At 39.7% G+C, this 24232-nt stretch overlaps 1 protein-coding gene across 1 annotated transcript in view; it reads right to left on the bottom strand.

Annotated features, from left to right (window-relative positions):
* Positions 1–24232, bottom strand: part of ctdp1 (CTD (carboxy-terminal domain, RNA polymerase II, polypeptide A) phosphatase, subunit 1) — a 69118-nt gene that overhangs the window by 36125 nt on the left and 8761 nt on the right. Inside the window, 6 exon segments of the mRNA XM_018701328.2 lie at positions 15–292; positions 15938–16091; positions 18381–18611; positions 18721–18791; positions 18793–18863; positions 21872–22905. Of these exon segments, the coding sequence (XP_018556844.1) occupies positions 15–292; positions 15938–16091; positions 18381–18611; positions 18721–18791; positions 18793–18863; positions 21872–22905 (1839 nt within the window).

Genomic DNA, 24232 nt, shown 5'->3' with positions numbered 1-24232 from the left:
GTTCTGTGTCTCACCTTGGCACACCAACCGGCAGACTGGCCTCACTGGATGGCGTTGGAAGCCTTTCTTTGATGCTCAGCGCCTGAGGATTGAGCCCTCCTCCTGCTATCTGTCCAGCTCCTGGTTGTTCCTGCTGCTGCTGCTGATGCTGATGCTGATGCTGATGCTGTTGCTGCTGCTGCTGCTGCTGCTGCGGCTCCTCGTCTTCATCCTCCACCTCCTCATTACCTGGCTTCTCCTTCCCTCGCCCCTCACTCTCGTTGTCGCTCTCCTCACCTAAGATATCATCCACCTGTTTTATTTTTTTTTAGAGGAAAGAGCGTTTGTGAGCCGCAGTTGTTGGTTTTTGTTTTCCATCAGTAAAAATTCCTCCATTCCTCCCTGTACTCTCAGTATTGTTTTTAGTTTACATATCAACAATTTGCAGCATGTTTATGTACATAGCTTAACTGTCCAAAAACATAATTGCATTATGCATATGGACCACACTAAAGTACTGATAAGATTAATTACTTCCTCTGCTTCCACTGATGACCAATTATTATTTCAATATTTTCTCGGAAGCATCCACCAAATCAGAGCCACAATATACTAAAGTTACTAAACTTTACTTCTACTAAATTTCATGACATAACTTTTATTTGTAGGTATTCATTAAATAGAAATAATGAAATGTTTTATTAAAGGAATAACTCCTGCTCAAACTATCATCAAGAGGAACCAAATGCATTAGCCAGTTCCCTTGATGCACGGCGGATTCTAATTATGCATCTAATTATAACAGGAAAGTGGTTTTCCTTCCATAAATAATTGGGTGACAGACTGTACTGTAAATTTGGAAGTTGATTAAACTTGGGGGCCAAGAGAGTTTCATTTAGGCAACAAGAGCCTGACCGACACATGATCACAGGATCGTCACATGATATTTGAGAGCATCAGCAAATCGTACTATATATTAGCCAACATTCTTTTTTACATTAACACACAACATCAAAATGTTTAATAAGGAACACTTAAAGGACCAGTTGATCATTATGGGAAATGTGCTTATTTGTCTTGGGTGAGAAGATTGATACCACTTTCATAACCGTAACTATGAAGCTAGAGTCATTAACCAGTTAAATTAGCTTAGCATGAAGACTGGAAACAAGGTGAAATAACTAGTCTGGTTCAGTCCAAAGGTAACAAAATCCACCTACTGGCACATAAATACAGAAACAGTCCAGCACAAAACCTCGTGTAAAAACACAACTGCTGTTTTACACTATGATTTTGAGCTAGACATAAGAAGCGAGCTTAAGAGGAGCTAGCTGTTGTTGTTGTTAACTTTGTAAAGTAGTTGGGGTAGCTGTTTCTCTGTTTCCAGTATTTATGCTAAGCTAAACTACCTGGCTGCTGTAAGTAGTAAAATGTCTGACTAGTTGTCACCATACGGTGACAGATACTAGATTTAAGAGGCTTACACCGATACTGATGTTTCAGCATGTTTCTAATGTATCATCTGACAAGTATATTGATACATGATATATCTTTTACAAGCTAATATTGACGGGATCAATTTATTGTACAGGCTCTGAAAGTAACATCTTAAATGATTGAAACAATTCAGGTCATGAACACAATGATTTACCTGTATAACAATGTATGTACCTGTATAAGTTGTCCAATAAAGAAAGACCACAATCTACAGGCTCAGAGAAAATCACCATAAATCAACAGATCTCTGGTAGTTGAGGAGTAACACAGGTTGTATTTATTGCAGAGCTACTGTAGTGGTTAAATATTATGAACAGGGGTTGATTTATTTTTGCTCACGACAACAGATGGGATAATATTTGAGGTAGGGTAATACACTCATCAAACCAGATGTCTGCCATGAGGAAACAATCCAAACACAACAAAGTGAATCTGTCCAGTGGGATATCCTGTCAGCTATTGAAAGCAAAACTACCAGTTTCTCAGGCTCATCAATCTTGTATTCCTTCAATGGCTCATCCATTATATTGCCCCAAGGTTACTGACCATTTAGAACAGGTCAGCCAATTGACAGCCATCTGAGGTGAATATTGCCACAGCAAAAATGCAGACTGTCGTCCACTGACTCATTAGCAGCATGTAGCTGGGGGAAAACTGGGATTAATGCACAAGGATGTTCTCTTGGGACTGGAGCCAGGATCATTACTGGCATCAAGCCAGGCTCATTAAAGCCTTGTTGCTGGTTATTTGGATAGCCACAGGGAGCACTGCTAAAGGTAGAAGGTACGAGTGCCTGAGACAAGGCTGATATGAAAAAGAAAAAAAAAAGAAAAAGAAAAAGAAAAACTGTGAACATGTTAGGTCAGTGTTGGTTCTCCAGTTCCATTTGCTGAGGCGAATTTGAATGAGAATGACCCCACGGGACAATGACATATTACAGGGCAGGATACAAAAAGGACAGCAAAAGTGGCTTGGTTTGTTCCCTAACTGTCAGCAACACTCAATTTAAAATTTCATCTCAACATAAATTGCTTTTTTTCCCACTAGAATGCTTCTCTTCTCTCAGCATTTTCCCAATCACTATCTCCCATAAGCACTTACAGGAACAATTTATTGGACCTTGTTTTTTTGGCAGCTGCTTAGAATCTTTATTTTTCAGTCAATATGGTGGAAGTATTAAGAAAACTGGACATAAATAAGGGAGGGACATAGGCTGGCCTTCCACGGCAGACTGGCTGACTGAAAAAGCATACTGACAGGCTACATAATCATATTCAACAGAACACATAACAGAATTCATGTGCTTTATTCTTAATGTGGTAGTGAAATTAAAAACCAGTATACAAATTTGATGTTAGTTTTTACATGTGTACGTATTTGGTCAAATAGAAGAAATGTAAGTTTTACTTATTTTTCTGCTAGAGTAGCACCCCCTACATTAGTATTTACTGCTAATATTGGTTTTCAGTCATTTGATTGGTGCAATATCTACATGGGCGTGAGGTAAATCTAATAAGTGGACATTTGTGCCAGATGTAATGAAATTGCCCCTAGGCATTCCTAATACATCACATGCACAAGCATTGGATGGATGTGAGGTCACGGTTACCTTGACCTTTGACCTCTGAAAAGGGACTCTATTGAGTTCATCCTTGAGTCCAACTGGGTGTTTGTGCCAAATTTGAAGAAATTCCCTCAAGGTGCTCCTGAGAGATCATGTTCATGAGACAGACAGATGGACAACCTGAAAACATGACGCCTCTGCCGATGGCCATCGTGGTAGACATAACAATAGTTTTATCTTCTTTTGTGAAATGAAACCTGTTTGACTTAGCATAAATCACTAGGTTTAAATAGTTAAGAGACCGCTTTAACATTCATCTGAGTGAACAGGCCTCTATGCTAAAGATGAAGAAAAAAGGCTATTTTGGTCCATCCTTTCCCAACAGTGGAAAAAGCTTATTTCTGAGCACAAAATACATAAATACTAGAGAAAAAGGCCTCCATGTTCTGTGTATACCTCAGAGCAGTTCTTATCTGCTACTGACAAATACCAAGGAGGGACTGTACAGTATAGTATATGGCCAGTGGAGCCATGTCCGCCTCTGATCACAACACTTTTAAACCATTCTACAGTTCACTATGTCAGGAAGGGTCTCACAGCCTTAGCAGAATTGGAAGCATTAACAATCCTCACAAACAGTGTGGCAAACTTCCCACAGCATCCTTTTCCTGGCTGTAATCAAAGGCCAAGCAGAGAGCACACCGTGAAACTTTTCAAAGCACAGAACGGCACCATCTCAAAGCTAGTTTGGAGTCAGGCTATCGGTCTCGTCACTGCAAGCTGCAAGTAGAGTTTAGTACAAGTTTGATTCCAGGGCATAGAATTTATTTTTGGGTAAACACTTAAGTTGCTATGCTCCATGTGAGGTTTACTGTGCTGTTTGAAGAAAGATGTACAAGAGGAAGTGTTTAGTACTGTCAAAGTAGTGTTGATTATCGTTGCCCATTATGCACAAAAAAACTGAATATAATGGGAAACATCAAAGCTTTCCAAAGCCATTAAGATTCTACTTGTAAAGTCTGAACATAGATTTCAGTTTCAAACTCAAATCCGGCCTGAGGTGTTACTCACACTGAAAGATTCATGTGCAGCAAAAGAAGCCGACAGTCATTCATTTTAAATGAAAGGCAGCAATTAGGAGTAGCTGTTACTGTGAGAGCAGTGAACTGCTGCTGCCCTGAGCAATGAGCTGAGGCTGAACTGAGGCCAACTCAAAGAAAATGAGTGGCCAAACAGGGCTTTGGTTAAGCTCCTGCTGTAACATCTTACTCAGTACTGAATATCTGTTACACTTTGACAAGTTGGAGCCTTACAGTCAAAAGTTTTAAAAAAGCTTTTCTTTTCTATTCTATTCATCACTGTCTAACACTACATTCATCAATCTTACATATTAACTATATAGTCAGCAATAATAATACTGGGCATACATTTAGGAGGTCAGAGAGAATTTTCCTGATTGAAAAAAGAAAATGTGATATGATTTTTGATCACATCACACATCAGCTGTATCACAGAACAAACCAATTACATGGCGAAATGAAATCATATCAGGATGATTATAGTTATTGTTTTATCACCCAGCCCTATTAATAATAACACAAATCCTATGTTATTATGAGCTGGGCTTGTAGTTATATATGAATACAGAAGTTCAGAGGAAGTTGAAGTCATAAGCAAGCAGGGGATAAAGTTTTTGAAAAGCACAGGTAAGGTCTGACTTTAGAGGAAACATATCAGTGTATCAGTGCATTAACATATCTCAGAGGAGACACGATAGTATACTGGATGAAAAATTCAGCAGCAGAATAGTGAGGCAGGAACCACAGTGAGAGCTGACACATTCTATACAGCAGTCAATCAGCGCTCATTGTCTGGCATTTCTGTTTGCGCAGGTTGTTGTACAAGAGCTCATGTCCTCACCAGACTGGACGCACAGGACATTTTACATAGCAGATTTCTACTGGAGGGGGATTATGCAAGCTTTATTCCCTGCCAAAATTACTGACTTCATCTGTGAAAGGTATTCAGAGGTGGTAAAACGCAGGCAGATGATTCTTACATGGAGAAGGATTGTTGACAGGTCATTTAACGTGAGCACAGAGGAGGACAGGGGTTTTGCATTTGTGGAATTAAGCTCGTCTGGGCCCCAGAGGAGCAGGAAATTAATGCAAATGTAGAAGAGGAACGGTAGGCACAGTGCTTACTAGTCAATCAGGCCACAAAAGACATGTCAGGTAAGAAGTACAGAGGGGTGAGACAGGTCAATCAGAAGCATGAAGATCTTTCCTAGTGGTATTCACAAATTGTTCATTAGCTCAGGGTCACATCAAAGGCCAAATGCCAACTAGCTATGAAGTCAAGGTAAAGTTCAATTCTGCTGGGAACAATCGCAACAAGAATTCGCATCTTCACTCCACCCTCTGCCTACTCCTATATGAAGGGAAGCTGAAACACTCAAATGTGGAGAATCCAACAATCTTTTGAGAACAAGAATTCTTAAGAGGCTCCGCAAACAGGAAGATTTTGGCTTCTTTTCTCCATCATCTCAGAAAGACCTGCTACACTGCAATTCAGGCCAGTCGAGGGTGGTTACATAAGGCTGAACTGAAAACATTACATTGGAACAGAACAGCCTCAAACATAAAATACTTCGGAGAATTCATTCAAAGACTTCAGGTTACCGAGAGTTTTGTATCAATGATGCACTTTTATGAGTCAGAAAAAAATCCAGACCACATTACTTCCTGTAGAATGGATGCTAATTGTTTGAGCAAGAACCAAAAGTGGACATCTTGCCACAGTCTTGATGACTTGAGATATTTCTGTCAGACTGCCAAGGACTGTGTGCTAATGGAAACCGGAGCAGAGGGAACATTCGATGGAGTCTGGTTTGGATGACGGAGTGGCTTGTCTCGGAGCAGTAATGTGTTGGTTGTGTCGTCATAATGGCTTACTGTACCTTACTCTGCAGCACTGGTCTGATGTCTTGTGAACCACTGCTTTTCAAATTGTTAAACTCAAGTATTCATGTGTGAAAATTTTCAGCACCACGGACAGCACCACATACAGAGAGACGATTTTACTTTTACTGTTGCATTTTGGGAAAAACAAGACAAACCTGCAAAGTACTGAAGTTTCCAGTCATTTTATAAAGCTAAGTACAGGGGAGAATAATCAACACACTGATTAGTAAGGAAAAGGACACTTAGTTGCAGCCCTAATGCAGTGGTTCCCAAACTTTTTCTGTCAGGCCTTTGGGGTCTGGAAGAGGTTTCAGGCACTTAACCCCCCCAGTGTATGAATTAATGTAATGATGAAGAGGAAACTGGAATCAAACAGAGAACCATTAGATTTTACTGAAATAACATTAACAAGAACATGAACTGCTTGTTTCCTTTCACATATGTTCCTCATTAGTTTATACTCTGCAAATGGCAAAGCTGCTTAATTTCTACAAGAATGACTTCTTCATGTTTTGGATTGGACTGATGCATTTGCTTACGGAGTATCACCAGTTCTTTTCTTCCTTCTCAAAACTCTTGGACATGTTGCCCTGCTTTCTCAATAAATCTTGCCAACATGAATTTCAATAGTTTTTACAAGTTGTTTGTTTCTTCATTGGTTCCAAATGAAGTGGATTTGTAGACATGTCAGCAATAACTGCAATGCAAATGTGCAATTCACAATGTATTAGTTATAACAGGAGTAATAAAAGACTGACAGACCAGCAAAATGTCTGATGTGAAAATATAAAAGCAAAATAAAATTACAACCATGACAAAGAAAAGCAGCTAATCTACAACTAATGAGTGTTTAACATTTTACTTCAGCAATGACTGACATGATTAATAAATTACAAAATTTATATATAAAATTAAAAGACTAATTATTTCAGGACTAAGTTACTTAATCAATTACAACAGATTTAATGACTTACTCTGGCACATCAGTATCCTGCTTTTGAGTCTGAGAGTTTTCATATTCAAAAAATGATGTGTACAAAACATGATTATACTTATCATTTATCAGGTTGTAACCAGTTTCAGATCAGCTGTGTACAGAGGAGCCCATATAAGGGCTTATAGTGGTTTATGAACCAAGGATATGATATTTCCAAGCGCAAACATACTACTGAGTTATTAAAAAGCCAATGATTATCAGGACACTCATGCCTCAAAAAAGTTCGCTAAATAAATCAAACTCAGAATACCATAAGCTCCCACCTTGATCCAAATAAGTCTGGCTTTAAGAGTGGACTATCTGCTGAGACAGCTCTGTGACAGAAGCCCTACGGGCTGCTAGAGCTGCAGCTCAGTCCTCAGTTCTTATCTCACTGGACCCATCAGAAGCCTTTGATAGGGTGAGCCACCACATCCTGTTATCCGTCCTCTCTGATAATCATGACAAAGACAAACATTCTTATACCATCGCTTGGTACTGGGGCCCCTTCTCTTTGCAATCTTCAATTATCCACTTGCAGACACGCAACTATTCCTGCTGATCCTGCCAAATGACCCCACGGTCTCTGTGCAAATCTCAGCTTGTCTCTCCTTTTCTTCACTGAAAAGATGGCAGCCATCACTAGCTGGTCAGAGACAACCAGTCTTCTCTGCTATCATGCCCTCCTCAATAGCTCACCACCTCCCTAACTCAGCCCTGTACTGGAGTGCAAGGCTCAAAAAGCATAGCATGCAGCAGTCCTATTACATGTTCTTCTCAGTCTTCCCAGGTCAATGACATCACTTCACTCATTCACCACATCCCGCTATCTGTCCTCTCTGATACTGGTATCTCGGGTAAAGCGCTTTCTTGGTCTGAATCCTGTCTCATTGTGCACACCCTTATTCCACCCACCTCCACTGGCCACCCATGGTCACCCAAATCAAATTCAAGTTGCTAATGCTTGCCTGCAGAGCGACCTCTGGGTCTGGACTATGTCCTTGAGCCACATCATACAGGCTATTGCTCATTGTCAGCTGCTGAGTTCCTTGAAGGATCATCCTCTGGCATTGCCATCCCTGCACTAAAGGCAATCACAGTCCAGACTGTTCACGTTTGTGGTTCCCTTATGATGGCACGTGTAACACTATCAGAGCAAGAGTGCCCCTCTCTATCTTCAAGAATCTCTTGAAAACTCATCTCTTCCGAACGCGCCTTTCTTCTTAGACCGTAGCACACCTAACTAGCACTTACTGTGCACTATCAGTGTCCTTCTTTACCTGATCTCCTTGCACTTTGTCTTGTCTGAACAGATTCAGCACTCTTACTCACTTCAGGTCTCCTCCTGTACTAAAGCTTTAGTGCTGTCCCTCACTTTTAAGTTGCTTTGGTTAAAAGCATCTGCCAAATGAGTAAATGTAATATAATGTGACTCCAAAGTTGAAGTTCTGTCAAGTACTAGAAGTGTTGCAGGCATACTGATAGAAAATATAATGTTTAACACTTCCTTATCAGGCAGGGCACAGTCAAAATAATATGACATGACCACATCATAACCCCTGGTGCTTATCTGCTACGCTCAGGTTCTAAAAAGCATCAGTTGGAATGTTTAATCTCCATAGACGCTAGCATTTCTACATACCACATCTTATCTTGGGCCTCATAGTTGATACTGTCCATGAAATGTCAAGTTGACAAGCAGCATTCATATCAGGCCAGAGCAGCTTGGTCGGCACTAGTGCTAAAGTAAACTTGTGGCTTTATTGCAAAGAGAGAAATTAAATGAAACTTTTAAATCAACAGAAACCTCAACATCAGCTCAGTCAAATCCTTCGAACCATGTGTCACTTTATATTTGTGTAAGCTCTGTTGGGATGGCTGCGATTCTACACACTAAAGATGTAATTACTGGTCTGTAAGTCTGTTGCCTCAGAGCAATAAAGGCTTTCATACACCGCAGACTGGATTTCTCTACTCCTTGAAACATATAAGCCATGACAGGAGCCAACGGAGGGTCCAATGGCTCTAGCAGCAGGAGGTACGGACTAAAGCACTGTCCTGGGACACAATCTGGCTGAACAAAAAAAAAAAAACAGTACTCTGCCTGTTTGCAAAGAGATCTTTTTTAAATCAAATGACAAATAACATTGGTATGCCATTTTATAGTTATCATAATGAGAGGAAAAAAATCCTTACTAAGCCTCTATATTCTGCAGACTCATACAGAAGTTTCTCCTCCTCAGCAGTTCCTGAGGATTATATCTTACCAAGGATCTGAGAGATCAATACCTGTAGGCAGAGGGAGAGCTGGGATCACTGTGACTGATCTCCTATGATTCCAGGCTTAATGAGCTATGTCTCTGTGGGACCCTGCTGTGTCACACGTCATACCAACACTGCCCTATGTCTAAGTCTTCACCTGATTCTGTCTAATAATCACTTGCTATTCACTGACCCATGGAGCCTGAACTCATCAGGTTTTCATTTAACTTTGACTCGGTGTGGCTGGAACAGTTGAAATGTGTTGACAAAATCCACTGTCCTACAGAGATGGAGGTAGTTAAAATATTACTTCTTGAGGAAATCAAATCTTACATTTACATTCAACTCTATAAATAAACTGACTTGTGTTTTAAAAATCTAACCACAATTACTGCCATGTGGTTGTATGCCTCCGCCAAACAGTCAAGCAGCAGGTTGGTCACAATCTTGCCTTCTGTTCTTGAGTTATGTGTTGAATCATGACCGGAAAAGTTTTTTTTGCAGAACATTATGGTGTCACAGTGAAGCTGACCTTTGGATATAAAATGTCATCACTTCATCATTTTATCCTATTAGACATTTCTATTATTATTATTTTTTTTTTTTTCAGTAAATGAATTCTTGAGTTACGGCCAAAAACATGTTTTGTGAGGTCACACTGATCTTGACCTTTGCCCTCTGGCCACAGAATTCTAATTAGTTCATCCTTGAGTCCAAGTTGACGTTCCTGCCAGATGTAATGAAATTCTGTGCATGTTGGATTGCTGTGTAGATGAAATAATAATAAATACAAAACAGAGCCATGATAGCATTCCATAAACCAAGATGGAGAGAGCAAACACACTCATCTGAACTCCTTTGACCACACATGGTGAAACAACTTTCCTAGAATTCTCATTATGATGTAAACTGAGTAATTTATCACACTCTCCATGCAGCAAATGAGTACGAGCTAAAATCATTCTGTTCTCTATCTTGCAATTATATAGCTGGATGTACTTAATGTAATGACCTGCCCACTCCAAGAAATACCGCTGAGTTTGAAAGAGACCTTCACAGTATTTTTATATGGACAATGGGTCAAATGACCATGTGTAAAATGAATGAAGTTTCTTGCTGTGATGAAGCGATTCTGTAGAATTATTGCCTTTATCTTGAGTTCTGCTGAGCTCTGAGCTGCTATTTTTGTATCCTTCTGCCTCATGTATTAACAGAGCTACAACTACTACCACTACAGCTACTTCTGTCTCTGCTGGATGTCTAAGAAGGAAACTGTTGCTAACTCATTTGCCATAACAACTTTGTAACATGACAATGTGTCAATTTTTACAACACCTAAAAAGAAATCAGATGCATAATTGCAGACTGGAAAGTTTGTTTTTTGTTTTGTTTGTTATTCAAATCCAAACACCACAGGAATATGCATAGATGTGAAATTACAATGATTTAACTAACATTATCCTGTTTCTAAACACCCTTTGGTAATAGTGTTACACGCAAGTACAGAGGGAAAAATCCCTCATTAAAGAAGCTATCGCCCATAACGCAATACACCAACAAGGCAATGTTATCCTTTAAGAAAGAGAGGAGACTTGTCATACAGTCGGTTGTTTGAAGTGGGGTGATTTTTTTTTAACTGGGAAAAGTTTCAACTGTTGATCTTACGTGGTTCACGTAGGTGTTCTTTAAAATTTCATTAAGTGCTACTTTCTATGTTAACATTTCATTAAAAGACTCCCTGTAATGTGGGTTGCTAGCACTGCTAATCTGACTGGTTACAATCATCACAGTCTGCAGGTATCAGCTGTTTTAATTAGTCTGAAGGTCCTAAAGTAGCACATATAGAGACAAATAAAACTTATAAAGGACTAATAGTCCATAAGGTGCATTATCGTGTAAGTGAAATCAGCAGATGAAAGTATCTAGCCAGCTCCAGTAATCACACAGCAAACATGGGAACAGCAATTTCAAAGAAAGGTCACCCAGTTGGTACACTGCCGTGATTTTTTGCTGGGCAACTCTGCGCATGTTGCTCCAGGTAAACTGACACATACTGCCATGTAACCATTGGTGACATTTAAATGTGAGGCTGCCTACCTGACTCAGATGTGTACCTTGCTCCTGCCAATTAAGAGTGGTTCTTTCCCTTTGCCCTGAAGATCTAGGGTGTTTAAGAATGTCACAGACTGCCCTTTAGCTAAGGTAGTGCGAGGAGGATGACATTTGAAATACAGTGTATCAACAAAAGACCCTTCCTATGAGTTCATTTCTTTCCATTTTTACAGTACAAAAGATGCTGGACAAGGATTTTGATGTCAATCAAAATTATGATAGCCTTAGTGGTGTTAAGTCAAAAATTACAATTTCATGAACCATGTTATATTTCACCATGACTTTGCCCTATAATTGTTCCTAAAGGCTTAACCACTGATCTTTATTAATCTATACAGGAAATACACATGAAAACACACTCCCTGTTGGAGACTGCTGCTGTAATAAGGAAACCATTACCAACCCAATGTCTGAAGTAGTTTCAACTTGTGTGAGTATATTGTAATGTAATATGTGCAGCAATGTAATATTTATTTAAGTGATGATATATGAAAGGTGATAATATGATGAAACTGACATCAAGTGGTTTTGTGTGCTATACTGCCCCCTCCAGGTCATTAAGTAGCAGTGGCATAAGCATTGCGAATTTTCTTTGTTTCGTAATGGCTTTTCCGTTGTTGTCTTGAGCGCTATTTGTCCAGTGTTTTCAACAGAATATGACTGTATTCTCTGTTTTCACTGTAGTGTTACAGTTTTAAAGCTTCACTAAATTACGACGACAAAAATGCTATGCCTTGTGGTTACTGGAATATTTCGCAAACTCTCTAGCTTTCATTAGGACAACTCATTGCGATGACAGTAACAATTCTCTGCTACCCAGTTTGGGGCTGATGCATAAAGCTTTGGCCTTGGGTCCAGTCGAGTTACTTTTTATTTTCCATGTATATCATGTTACTAGAGACAATGCCCTTAAAAAGAGTCTAAAACAGCCTCAAGTCACATTTGTCAGTTCCAGTTGGGTTCATTCAGGTGAGGGTTTTAAAGATGCCGGTTCATTCAGACTGGGTCTTAAAAAAGCAGGTACATGCCTAGTGGGGGTTCTACGTTCAAGCCTGTGCAGAACTCTAATAACAATTGATAAATTTTTCATTGTAAAGTGAGTGCCTGAAAAGTCTGACCTTTTTATTTTTTAATATATCAAGTATTTTTTTAGCCTCCATAATTAAAGAAATGAGCTTTGCCTGAACCAGTGGAGGGGTCACTGTGTTGCAGCACATTGTAAAACAACCAGATGGGGCAAAAATCATCTTCCCTTCTCAACAATGAACTTCACCAAGCTTTATGCTTACACCATCTAAATGTCACATTTACACAATAAGTGCTGCTGGTGTTTTGGGAACAATACCCAGTGTGAACACTGAAACACCTCATTAACCAACTCAATCTTCAACTATGATTGTACAACATTAGCAAGAGGCTGGCCTTTAATTAAGACTGGAAATTAATGTTAAGGCCATGTTATTTATTGCAAAATGGTATTGTTTCCAAGGCTAGCAAGGATATAGGGTAGCTTGATCTTGTCTCTGTAGGAGTATACAGAAGATGAATAAGAGCCACATTAGTGACATGAGAACCATTACATAGTTAGAAGACCTCCATAAATTCACTATTGAACAATATATTCTAAGCGGGGAAGAATCAAATTGAAATCAGTTTTTCTTAGTCAAACACAAATTCTCTGATGGGAACACATTAAATTTATCCATGTGGTCAACAATGGCTCAAAGCCACTCATTTTCACAGTTCACAACATTTTGCTAACATTTTCATTCATTCAAATAATCATGAAAAATATGCTTTTCAAATTGCACATTACCTCCTTTTCAAATACCCAACATTATCCAAGAAAGGGGACAGAAAAAACCTTTTGCAGTCTAACCAACCCGGCTGATACAATCATACAAAAAGCCTGACCCAGTCATTATGTGGCATTATGTACCATTTCCAGATTAATAATAGAAACACATTTTCCAGTTTGCTTCCTGCTGCAGTTGTCATGATGTCTAATAGGCACAGACACAGGTCTTTGAAAATCCTGTCCTGTTTTTGCAATAGCTACAGTATATGAAGGACAAATTGAGAGGTACCAGGAACAATTACATTTAGGATGAGTGTTTCATCTGCCATCAAGAAGTGGAGGATCATTACGTTCCAATACAATGAACTCTGTCATGTTGTTTATCAGGAGGAAATACAAATTTTTCTCTTAAACTCAGAGATTGACTATTCACCTATTCACTAAACTCCTCTCAAAAATACCAATATATAGCCAGCTGGAAACATGGATAAAAGTCAAAAGGAGATTGCACCTTTAATCAAGAGAAAATGTTAACTTAATTAGCTAGCTGGCAACAGGTATCTATGGTCATGGCTAGAAATAAGAAGCCTGATATTGCTCACCTCTAGCCAAAAATGTCAGGCTTCAGTATTAAACAGATATCTTTCTCTATTTTGTAAGTTAAAGTGTTTTCAAAATCAACAGATTATGTCTTAACGTCATTCTCAGACACCAAAAAGACTACACTGCATGGAAATCTTGGGAGAAGTGGATATAAAATGTTTAAGGACAGGTTAAAAAGCTGTTGAAGCTGGCAGTATTTTAAGACACTAAAATAGCCCTGCATCATCTTCAAACATATAGGTGTGGGAGAAAAAAGGAAGAAGAAAGTTTATTTCCAGAAAGGCATGGCACAGCAGTTTCTCAGACTGAGCTGTCGCCTGCAGCTATAGTTACTTAACTTCAGAATTCTATTGAGTTAGAGCAGACTGTTTTGCATCCCCGTAAAGGGAGTCAGTTTGTCATTTAAAGCAAGACCAATCACACTGACATCCAAATCATTCAATTAAATCAAACTAACAAAGTCCCATTTCCTTGGAGGATATATAACCTGTTTTAGAGCAAAAGGTTTATGGAGACAAAGACGCAAACCCCCTTTGTAATAAAGAACAAGAATGTGGTGATGGTTTGTGGCTCATGATTTTTCTTAACTATGTTTTTCTACTTTTTGTAAACACTCAACATTATTACTCATATCTTTTCTTCATTACACTTTATATACAAATTGGACAAATATATCATTCACGCCCCTCAGTTCAGCCGCCCCACACCATACTCCTGTACATGACTCATGTTTTACCTGCCTACCTTTGTTCATTATCTGGGATGGTGAAAACATCAGATTTCCACACAGTCAGAGAAAGTAAAGTTGGCACAAAGTGTGAGTCCACTCAGGGTTTTGCTGACTGATGGACTGATGGACCCTTAAATGGTGCACTGTACCAAAAAAAGTGTCTCCTTTATATTTAGCATTTCTCACCCAAATCTATTTTGTGCATCCTTAATATAAATGCATCCTACCCCAGAAAACATCTGCAAAGGCTGTGAATTTCTTTCTTTTTTTTTACCATCAACAAATAACACATCCTGCTGTGCATGGAAACAAGATTTATGAGAGAGTCAACTACAAAAGTGAAGTAATGGCCTGTAAAACCAAAACAATGAGTCCCAAAGAGCTGACAGGGTTTGCAGAGTTGGATGATTGTAATTTTATCCCATTGTGAGTGTGTGCAAATGCAGCTTTCAGAGGGTTTTAATTTACAGTAAATCATTTAAAATTACATTCAGTATTTATACATATATATATATATATATATATATACACACACACACAGAATATTGCATACTGTTAACTAAAGGAAAAATAAAGTAGTAGACTGATAACCAGTGCAGCTTTCCAATGAGATCCATTATGTGACCAGAGGGATAAAATAATTACCACTAGCCAGTATGTGACTTCACTTCAGATATGCCATGCCCCATGGGAACAAGCCACAAAGCTTTTTCTTTAGAATAATCGCCTGCTGAGAGGCTCTCTGCAGATCTCAAGGATCCGCTTTGCACATTTTCCCCTGCTGAAGCATTAGTAGAATTCAGCCTCCATTAAAGAGCATTATCCAGGCAGGAGGTGAGGAGCTCTTAGACATTAGTAATCATGTCACTTGCCTTGCAAGGATGGCAAAAAAAAGTATAAAATGCAGAGAGTGGGTTGACACAATAGCATAGTAGAATAAATGACAAGCTGGAAATGTAAAGAAGATCTGGCATGAAAGAACGTCTTGCTCAGATGTTTTCAAAGCTGACTATAGACGTACATTATTTCTGTCACTCAATAAATTTACCAAAGGCCTGTGTGCTAAGGCTGCATAATAAAATGCATTAAAATTCAGTGAGACCTGATCTATCCAACCAAATGTTTCTGACTTTTCCAGTTCTACCAACAAATAACAAGACTAGATAACATGGAAAACTGCACACAGTCACAGAGTCGGTCTGCCTGAAACGTCACCACAAAATACAACATGAGGCTACAAAAACCTTACTTCAAAATACTTTCTACCATGTAACTTTATACCAAGTGACATCTAACTTTGGTAAACTCATAATCAGGTGGTTTGGTGTCACAGTTGTTTCATATTGACTATGGCGTTCCCAAAATAAGGACCTTGTTCCTTGATTTCTTTTTTGGGAGGACAAATTAATAGAGCGATGAGTGAGATGAGGATGAGTGTTTTCTCTGTCCTTACCTCTTTGTCCATGCTCTCCAGATCCTCCTTGCAAAGCGTGTACAGAGGCATAGTTTCTGACATGCTCGGCTGTCGTTTCCGACGAGATGGCCCAGGCTGCTCGTCGTCCTGGCTGGACCCCGCCGCTTCATCCTGCTGACCCTTTGAAGTTCCCCTGTGGTAAAATAACAGACAATAAACCTAAAACCCTATTAAAGCAAACTGCTACATTGCGACTAAATAGATGAACTGGCTGGATATTTAAGATGAACATTTGTATCCATTGACATCTATAGTATCTATCCATCTATGAGGTTCAATCAAAAAGTTCTGAGACTGCTACTGTTGGAAACGAATGAAGTGCGGAATGGTAATGAAATCAGTAACTTTAATGAATTAGAAGTCTACATAACCAACATTGGAACCTTTGTTACACATGCTTTTGTGACCACTTGCAAGTGCGCGTTTCACAAATTACACTGACACCGATAAATCTGTCATCAAGTTAGTCAACTAACAAAGGTGCTGAAAATCAATACTTATTTACATTTTGTTACAAATGGGCAAGAGATAATTACTTTTTAAAATATCTTTGTTATCTTGTCTGCTGGTTTGCTTGTCCTACTTTCAAATGTATTGTTGTTTTGGAGCACTCTTCACAGGCATTAATTTGCAGACACTACATAATCAGCACATTTTTCACAAAAAAAATCATTTGCAGATGTAGAGTGTAGGGTGAAAGAGTGTAGGTTGACCTGGAGACCAATGATGAGAACTGCAAAGGCTTTCTCTATAATGAAAACCCATTAGATGCAAATCTTATGCAAGTAGGAGGAGGATGTTTCTGTACTTCCTCTCAGCAGTGCTTAATTGAACAGATCTTCTTTGATGATTAAATCCAAGTTTACGCAACTCCTGCAAACTTCCACACTACCTCTAATCTGTGAATGAAGTGGGCCAATTTCATGCTTGTGATTATTAATTACAGCGTATCATCTCAGATATATTAATTTAAAACATGTTAAGCAGGTGTGACTGTCAAGTAAAGAGAGGTAAAGTCAGAGTTTATATTCATCTAGTAAAAACAGTCAGGCCACAGCCTCCCTGTGGCATCTCAATGACAAACAAATACACATAAAGAGGACACACTCCTCATTTGCATTTGTGACTGACAGATAAATGACAAATCGAGTGAAAGATCACAAAGGTGACTTTGCCGAACTGTGAAGCTTTTCTTACATCCGCCACGTCATTCTTGTCAAACTGTGGGAGGAAATTAAATGAGGACATGACTACAAAACCAAATATTTATATGACTTGATTAATAGGAAACATTTTTGAATAAGTATTCTGCACTTTTTTCCCGTAGCAGCATGAAGTAGCTTGAATTTTAATGTGACCTCTGAGGTTCGTCTGGGAGCTACAGACTCTGTGGTTAACAGGTTTCCCCTGCTACCAAATGCTATAAACAATACATACAGTAAAAGCTCTGTTGATTTTTTTTTTATAGTGCCTCAGTTGATGGCTGAAGACTCTGCTTGTCTCCATTGGGGATAATTCATATAGTACAGCAGCAGCTGTTTACAGAGAAGGGAGAGATGGAGATGAGACCCGTAGGACAAATCCATACATTTAAGATCTGCTATGACCAAATCTGCAGTCAATACTGAACACAGAAACATTAATAGCAGTCCTTCTTTTATATATCACTGCAACAATTCTGCACTAAGCCCTCAAGGGTAAAACTGCTCTGGAGAAACGCAGAGAGAGATGACCAACAGAGCAAAAGCTTCAAGGTGAAAAAAAAGCTGACAGACCATGTAAACAAATAAAGAAAGTATGATAATGTGACATTATTGACAGTTATTATTGGTTGGTGCCTGAAGGAAATATGTCACATCTATTGTTTTTATTTACTGTGGTTAGAATATTTTTCACTAGACCGAACAATGGTTAATTAAAACTGTGACTGACTGGATGCTGTCTGTGCACACTGTGTGCACTCAGCTCCAGGCTCATTTGTCCCTACTACAGACAGACATAAAAAAACAGATCACAAAAAGAGTTTCTTTTCTTTCTTTCTTTTTTTTAAGGTTTAGTGATTTTCCTAAACAGCATGGGTTTATAGTTTTTTTTTAGCAAACAGGGTAAATGGTGTATTCATTGGGGAGTATGATCAGCAGTGGATTAATACGCATTTGCCCTAGTCAGTTATCATGGAGTGTATGTGGGATTAACCAAAAATAAGCTACAGTAGCTGTTAAGGCGTGATGATGCGATTTTAATATCATGTAATAGGCTTAAACTTAAAAATGAGAATGATTTTTTTTAAATGTACACAAAAATAAACAAAAATCTCCAGGAAGCTTTTATGTTAGGTCAGCTGCGTTCCTCCATCAGACTTTTAGAGGCCTAGCCCCGTATGAGACTATATTGCACAAATCCAATTCATTTCGTGCTATACCTGAGACAAGACTGCTCTCTGTGATCTGAGAGCAACAAAGACCCTGATGCCTGGAGGTAGGGCGGTGGCCGTGACACCTGAGGGCCCCTGCGGATCAGCTTCCCTGTGACAGGGTCGTAAGTCCGAACCTCTGGGGCTGGAGGTGGAGGTCTGTGGTGGATGGGAGCTGGGTGAAAAATAGGCTTCTGCAGGGAACCCTGACTGTCAAGGAAAGCTGCTGGACTGTTGCTCCTTCAACAGACAAGAAAAAAAAAAAAACTCAGCATTAGAATTATCCTTTTCTTTATCAGTTCACATCTACCTGCCTGTAAGACCATGGCTCATTAGATAGCTCCTTTACCTCGGCGTCTTGGAGTAGTCTTCCTTTAGCGGGTACAGCTGCTCCTCCACCCTCTCCCAGCGCTCCAGACAAGCTCCACAGCCAGTCAGGGTTGACAACATAGAGGTGTTTGCAGCCCTGCGCCTGGCGAACCTTCTCGGTGCCTGGGTAACATGAAAGAAAGAGAAATTCAGGTTTTGACCTTACAATCAAAAGCTATTAGGAAACACACGCTCTGCTGAATAATTTACATCAATGATCAGACTTTCTTTCCTGGAAGACAAAAGGGAAAATTATAATGTGGTCAATATTATTAGTAAAATAACAAAGAAGATTTGTCTTTTGGAGCCACTGTCCATTTTTCTGCCGACCCAACGGTTTTCTAAGGAATCCAAAAAGGCTTGTTTTGTGAAATCCGCAGAGGGACGCGTTTCCGCTTGAATAACAAACTTGACACAAAGACAACAAATTGAATCTTTGAGTGTAGAAGCTCATTAACCCCTGGGTTATTTTAGCCATGCGTGGCTAACAAGCTTGTTCAGATACTGACCACTGTTTTAGCACATTATGGCTGCTCAGTGTTGTGCTGTTTGTGATAATAAATGATGATTTAAATGTGCTGAAAAACAATAATATTATATAGAGTATATAGTAATGCTAGCAGCTCTGTGAGGATGCACTTAGGTACAGTGGTGCTTTGAGCTAAATGCTCATTTTCACTGTGCCGATGCTAACATCCTGATGTTATACAGGTACCGTGTTTACAATGTTTACCATCTGACTTTAGCCCAACAGCATGCTGACATTTTAAAATGTTCATTAAACACAAAGTTCAGCTTGTCACTAATTGTGATGACAGTGCACTCAATCTCAATTATCTCCGCTCAGCCAAAGTTTTGACAAGGCTCAGACACACAAATCTGTCAGTCTGCCTGACATTTAAAAAAGCCTTACATGACGCCTTAAACGTTTAGCATTAAACACAAAGTACAACTGAGGATAATAGAAATGTCATTAGTTTTGCAGGTATTTGGCCATAAACCAAAATAAGTAGCAGATCAAAATTTTGCTAGTGAATCTTGGTGAAAAGCATCACTAGAGATGGAGCATAAATGTTTGTCCAAAATTTCATGTCAATCCAGCTCCAAGGGACAGGAAGTCAGCTGGCTAGGTCTTCTCAAGTCTGAGACTTGTGAAGCACACTAGTGTACATGCTCCATGGGTCCAAAAACACAGAGGCATGACACACACACATACGCAAATCCATGGGTTAATTGATTTCCAGATGTAGAGGTACTGGTTGTTAAAAGCTATGGTGTAATTAATCAATTACCTTTGTGAAATGCACATGATAATTATTTGTCAATTTTGCTTTTCTGACAACAGACGTTTTCTGCAGTTCTTTCCCATCTGAAGTGACCTGCTGCTCATATTGCTCTGATTCTATCTCTGGCTGATTTTTCTCTCCTGATGTACAAGGTGAGTGATTGCCAAGTGCTGCTCTCAGCGGGGCTGGCTCCCAAGGCAACCATACCACTTCCTGTGTTTGTTTTCACAAGCTAAGCTGAACCGGTAGCAATATAGCCCTGAATCCACTTTTGGTGCTCTTCGGATAAAAAAAGCTATTTCTGAACAGGCAGAAGCTGCTTTGACATTTCCAGTGTCATGGAGAGGAGTCCTCTACAGAGAGTAGTAACAGTTGATAACAGTTATGCACTAAGGGTGCTTTGTAAAACTGACATGATCCATACCCCAGCAAAACAGGACATTTTGGACACAGCAGTTTTATATACAATAGGTTGGACCCATAAAGTCAGTACATTATTTTAAGTCACCATAATCTAGACCTTAAAAATACAAGTCCTTATTAAATGGGGGAAAAATATATAAACATAGCCTAATTACACAGAAGAAGCCATCTTAAGAAACAATGAGAAAATCAATAAGCTGTCAAGGAGAGCAGAGATCCAGATCCACAATTGGTTGGTTTTCGTCACACAGTTAAAAAAAAAGTTATAAAGTTCTAATCCTTATCCTATAACTCTAAACCCCTTTTTGTTACTGTTTTTGTTTGACATTTTTCTGCATAAGTCATTCAATGTACAGTATACACTAGGGCCGCAACAAATAATAATGTTTTTTTGATAAATTAATCCAGTGGTTATTTCTGCAATGAATCACTTAATTGTTTGGTCTACAAAATGTCAAAAAATGTGAATAAATGCCAACCACAACTTCCAGAGCACAAGATGACATCTTTAAATGTTTTGCTTTGTCTGACCAAAAGTCAAAAATTTCACGATTACAATGTATATGACAAAGAAAAGCAGAAAATTCAGCCATTAGAGAAGCTGAAACCTGCAAAGAGAATATGTGGCATTCTTTGTGTGAAAATGGTTGAAATGTTTAATGGAGTATCAAATTAGATTCTGAAAATCATTTCTGTCAATCAACTAATAAATGAATTGACTTTTCTGCTCTAGCTTTCATATTCAGTAATTACATCTTTATATGGTTGTTTTTATTGGCAGTGGCGGAGTCCGCCATTCCCTCACTGGATTCAGATTCCCTATACATGAGGGATGCATAGGAAATAATATGCAGGTCCTACACCAAAACTTTATCTTACTGATTACTATTCACTCTTTTTATACCTTATCAGAGCTGTTTTAAGTGACTGGTAAAGCAAGCAGAACATCCTACTGCTGCTGCCTCAGAGGTAGCACAGCCTGTGGTACACCTATAGACCCTCACTGTTATATGTTAAGCAGAGCTCATCACACTTGAATTGCTGACCTCTGAGATACACTAATTGTGATGACAGTGCACTCAATCTCAATTATCTCTGCTCAGCCAAAGTTTTGTCAAGGCTCAGAAACACAAATCTGCCAACATGTAAGTCTGCCTGACATTTAAATGATATGCTCATAAGTAAACCATTACTTATATCAATTATGGTTCATGTACATTTCTATTAAAATTATCTTGACCTTGTTTGGCAATTGGAACATACTGAAAATATGCAGGTCAGAAAAAGCACTACAGGTCATTCTTTGTGTTTAAAACTTGTTAAAAAGACTATGTTTGAGAATAATACTGTGCTAATTTTGAAAATCAATTCATTGTCAAATTTGACTTTGATAGTGCTACAATAGTATGTATTTCAACATACCAGCTCTTGCTGCAATGAGATGTGTTGTCCGACAGGGATCTTGTGAGCTGAGAACCAGATTCTTGCCGATCTTGGCCCCCAGTGCCTTGGCATGGTAGTACTCACGAGTCCGCTCCATAGGATAGTTGGTCGGGTACAGACCACTGAACACTATCATCGTGCCCTCAAGTGTCTTGCCTTTCAGCTCTGGGACGATCTTGCGGATGTCCGGCGTATCGGAGGCCTCCTTCCTCAGGTAGGCCTCGTAGCGGGCGTAGTACTCTGCATGAATTCTTTCCAGCACTTCCTCCAGGTAGATCAGGTGATCATCCTGGTCGTTGTCGGCTTCCTCTTCCTCCTCCTCCTCCTCGTCCTCCATACTCTGGTCCAGCAGCTCCTCCCCCATGGTGACCCCTGATTGTTCACTATTCTGGGACTCTGTCTCTGGCTCCCTCCTGTCTGAACAGCCGTTTCCCAGCTCTGGGTCTGGGAGAAGAACTCCTGAGGGTTCTGCTACATCAGAGCTGTTTTCTCCCTCACCCCGACTTTTACTGTCCCCTTCCCTTGCCCCATCCCCATCACTGGGCTCTTGCGTAATGCCTTCCTGCCCAGGCTTCTTTGCTTGGCAAAACTTGCCTTCACTATCACTCTCTGATGAGGGGGGCTTTTCTGTAAGGGAGTCACTGTCACTGTCACTGGAAAGGTCAAAGTCCAAGTTATTGGACTCATGGCTGGGTGCTGATGAGTTTGCACCCTCCTGTGCCTCTTGTGTCCTGTTGCTTTCATCCTCCTTTACATTTGTCCTGTCACCCTCCTGAGTTTCTTTTGACCCCGCCTCAGCCACTGCCTCTTTACTCTGTCCTGATTCTTCCTCCAAAACCCCTGCGGGATGAGTCCGTTCATTTGTTGCTGCACCCTGAGAAGACTGAGATGTTGTGGGCTCATCCTTTCCAGAAACGCTGTGGTCCTTCGCCCTTTTCCTGAGGCCATTATTATGCTCCTCTGCGCCAAGCGTCCCCGCTGAGTCTGTGTTCTCTGCCTGCCGACCTGAGGGGCTCCTGCCGGAACAAGACAGGAAAGTGCATCAGAGTCATGTCACCTCTGGTAGAGGCACAGCATCTATTAACAGGTGAGGTTACACTGGGATCAACTAAAGATTAAAAGGTTCTGGGGGTAATCAGGCCAATGTGTGCACAATTTCCCCATCATGACAAATAAGAAAAGCCTAACTGGAAACTTGGTTGAAGCCAGTGGTCTACAAAGATTACCTTGCACAGAGGTGCTTCCACATGAAACTGAATAAAGGCAGTAGAAGATTAAAAAATAGAACTGGATGCATTAACTGACTAGAATGGCACTTGGCTTTTCTAGCTATTATTCCTCACAATGTTAATGAAAGTGATGATCTAACCCTTTGATCGGATCTGCACTAAAATTTAATGGGTTCTTCCCTGACCCATCCCTCCACCAAATTTGGTGCAAATGGGTTCACTACCTTTAGCATAACCTTATTGACAAATAAGCAAATAAACAACAAAAACAGACACCTGTAGAAAAAAGCCCTCCATTTACTATTTGGTAAGTGGTTAAAATGTTATGTTGAATCTCTTCCTTTACCTCTAATGTGTCAACAGAATCTATGAAAACTTAATTCAGTGTACCTTTTTGTTTATCTCTGAGTTAAATCATTTCTGTATTTTCCATTTTCTCCACCTTTCACTTTCCTCACACTGCTCATTCTGTATGATAAGGGGATACTGCAAACTCTGAATAACATACACTTCCGTCGGCAATAAGAAAATTGCTTATTCAAGGAAGCAAGTCACTGGGAACCACAGGGTTGGATGGACAGGAGAGAGCAGCTAAATAATCTGAGGAGGCAGGGCACGCTAGAGCAGGCGTGGGCCAGTGGACGCCAGCCTTTGGAATATGAATGCAGGAAATTACTGTGGGCAAAACTTTTCAACACTGTTTAATTCATTCTCAAAAACAAACAACGCCTTTTCAGACTTAGACTGCTGCATCTTAAGATGAAGAATGGCCAACAATCTACAGTATGTTAATTGATAAGATGATCAGAAGCCAGATATGACCTCTCCGTAGTGAGTGGGATATTGGCGTGTACACACACACACATATATTTTGAGGTGGACTTAAAGCTATGCTAATCAATAGTTTTGTAGTAACACTGGGTCAAATGACTATGTGTAATCTGACAGCGATTGCCTACAGTGAGGAACCCACACAGAATTACAGAATTACCACTCTGCAGCAGTTCTCTTTAGCTCTGCAAAGCATTCATTGTTTTGGTTTTTATGCTCTCAATACTAGCAAGGTGATTATATATCAGTGTAGTGTTTATAGCTTCTTGTGCTCCCCCCG

Source organism: Lates calcarifer, linkage group LG3 (assembly GCF_001640805.2).
Source record: "Lates calcarifer isolate ASB-BC8 linkage group LG3, TLL_Latcal_v3, whole genome shotgun sequence".
Taxonomy (NCBI): Eukaryota; Metazoa; Chordata; class Actinopteri; family Centropomidae; genus Lates; species Lates calcarifer.
Note: the sequence above shows the minus strand (reverse complement) of the source record. Positions and strands in the feature narration are given on the sequence as shown.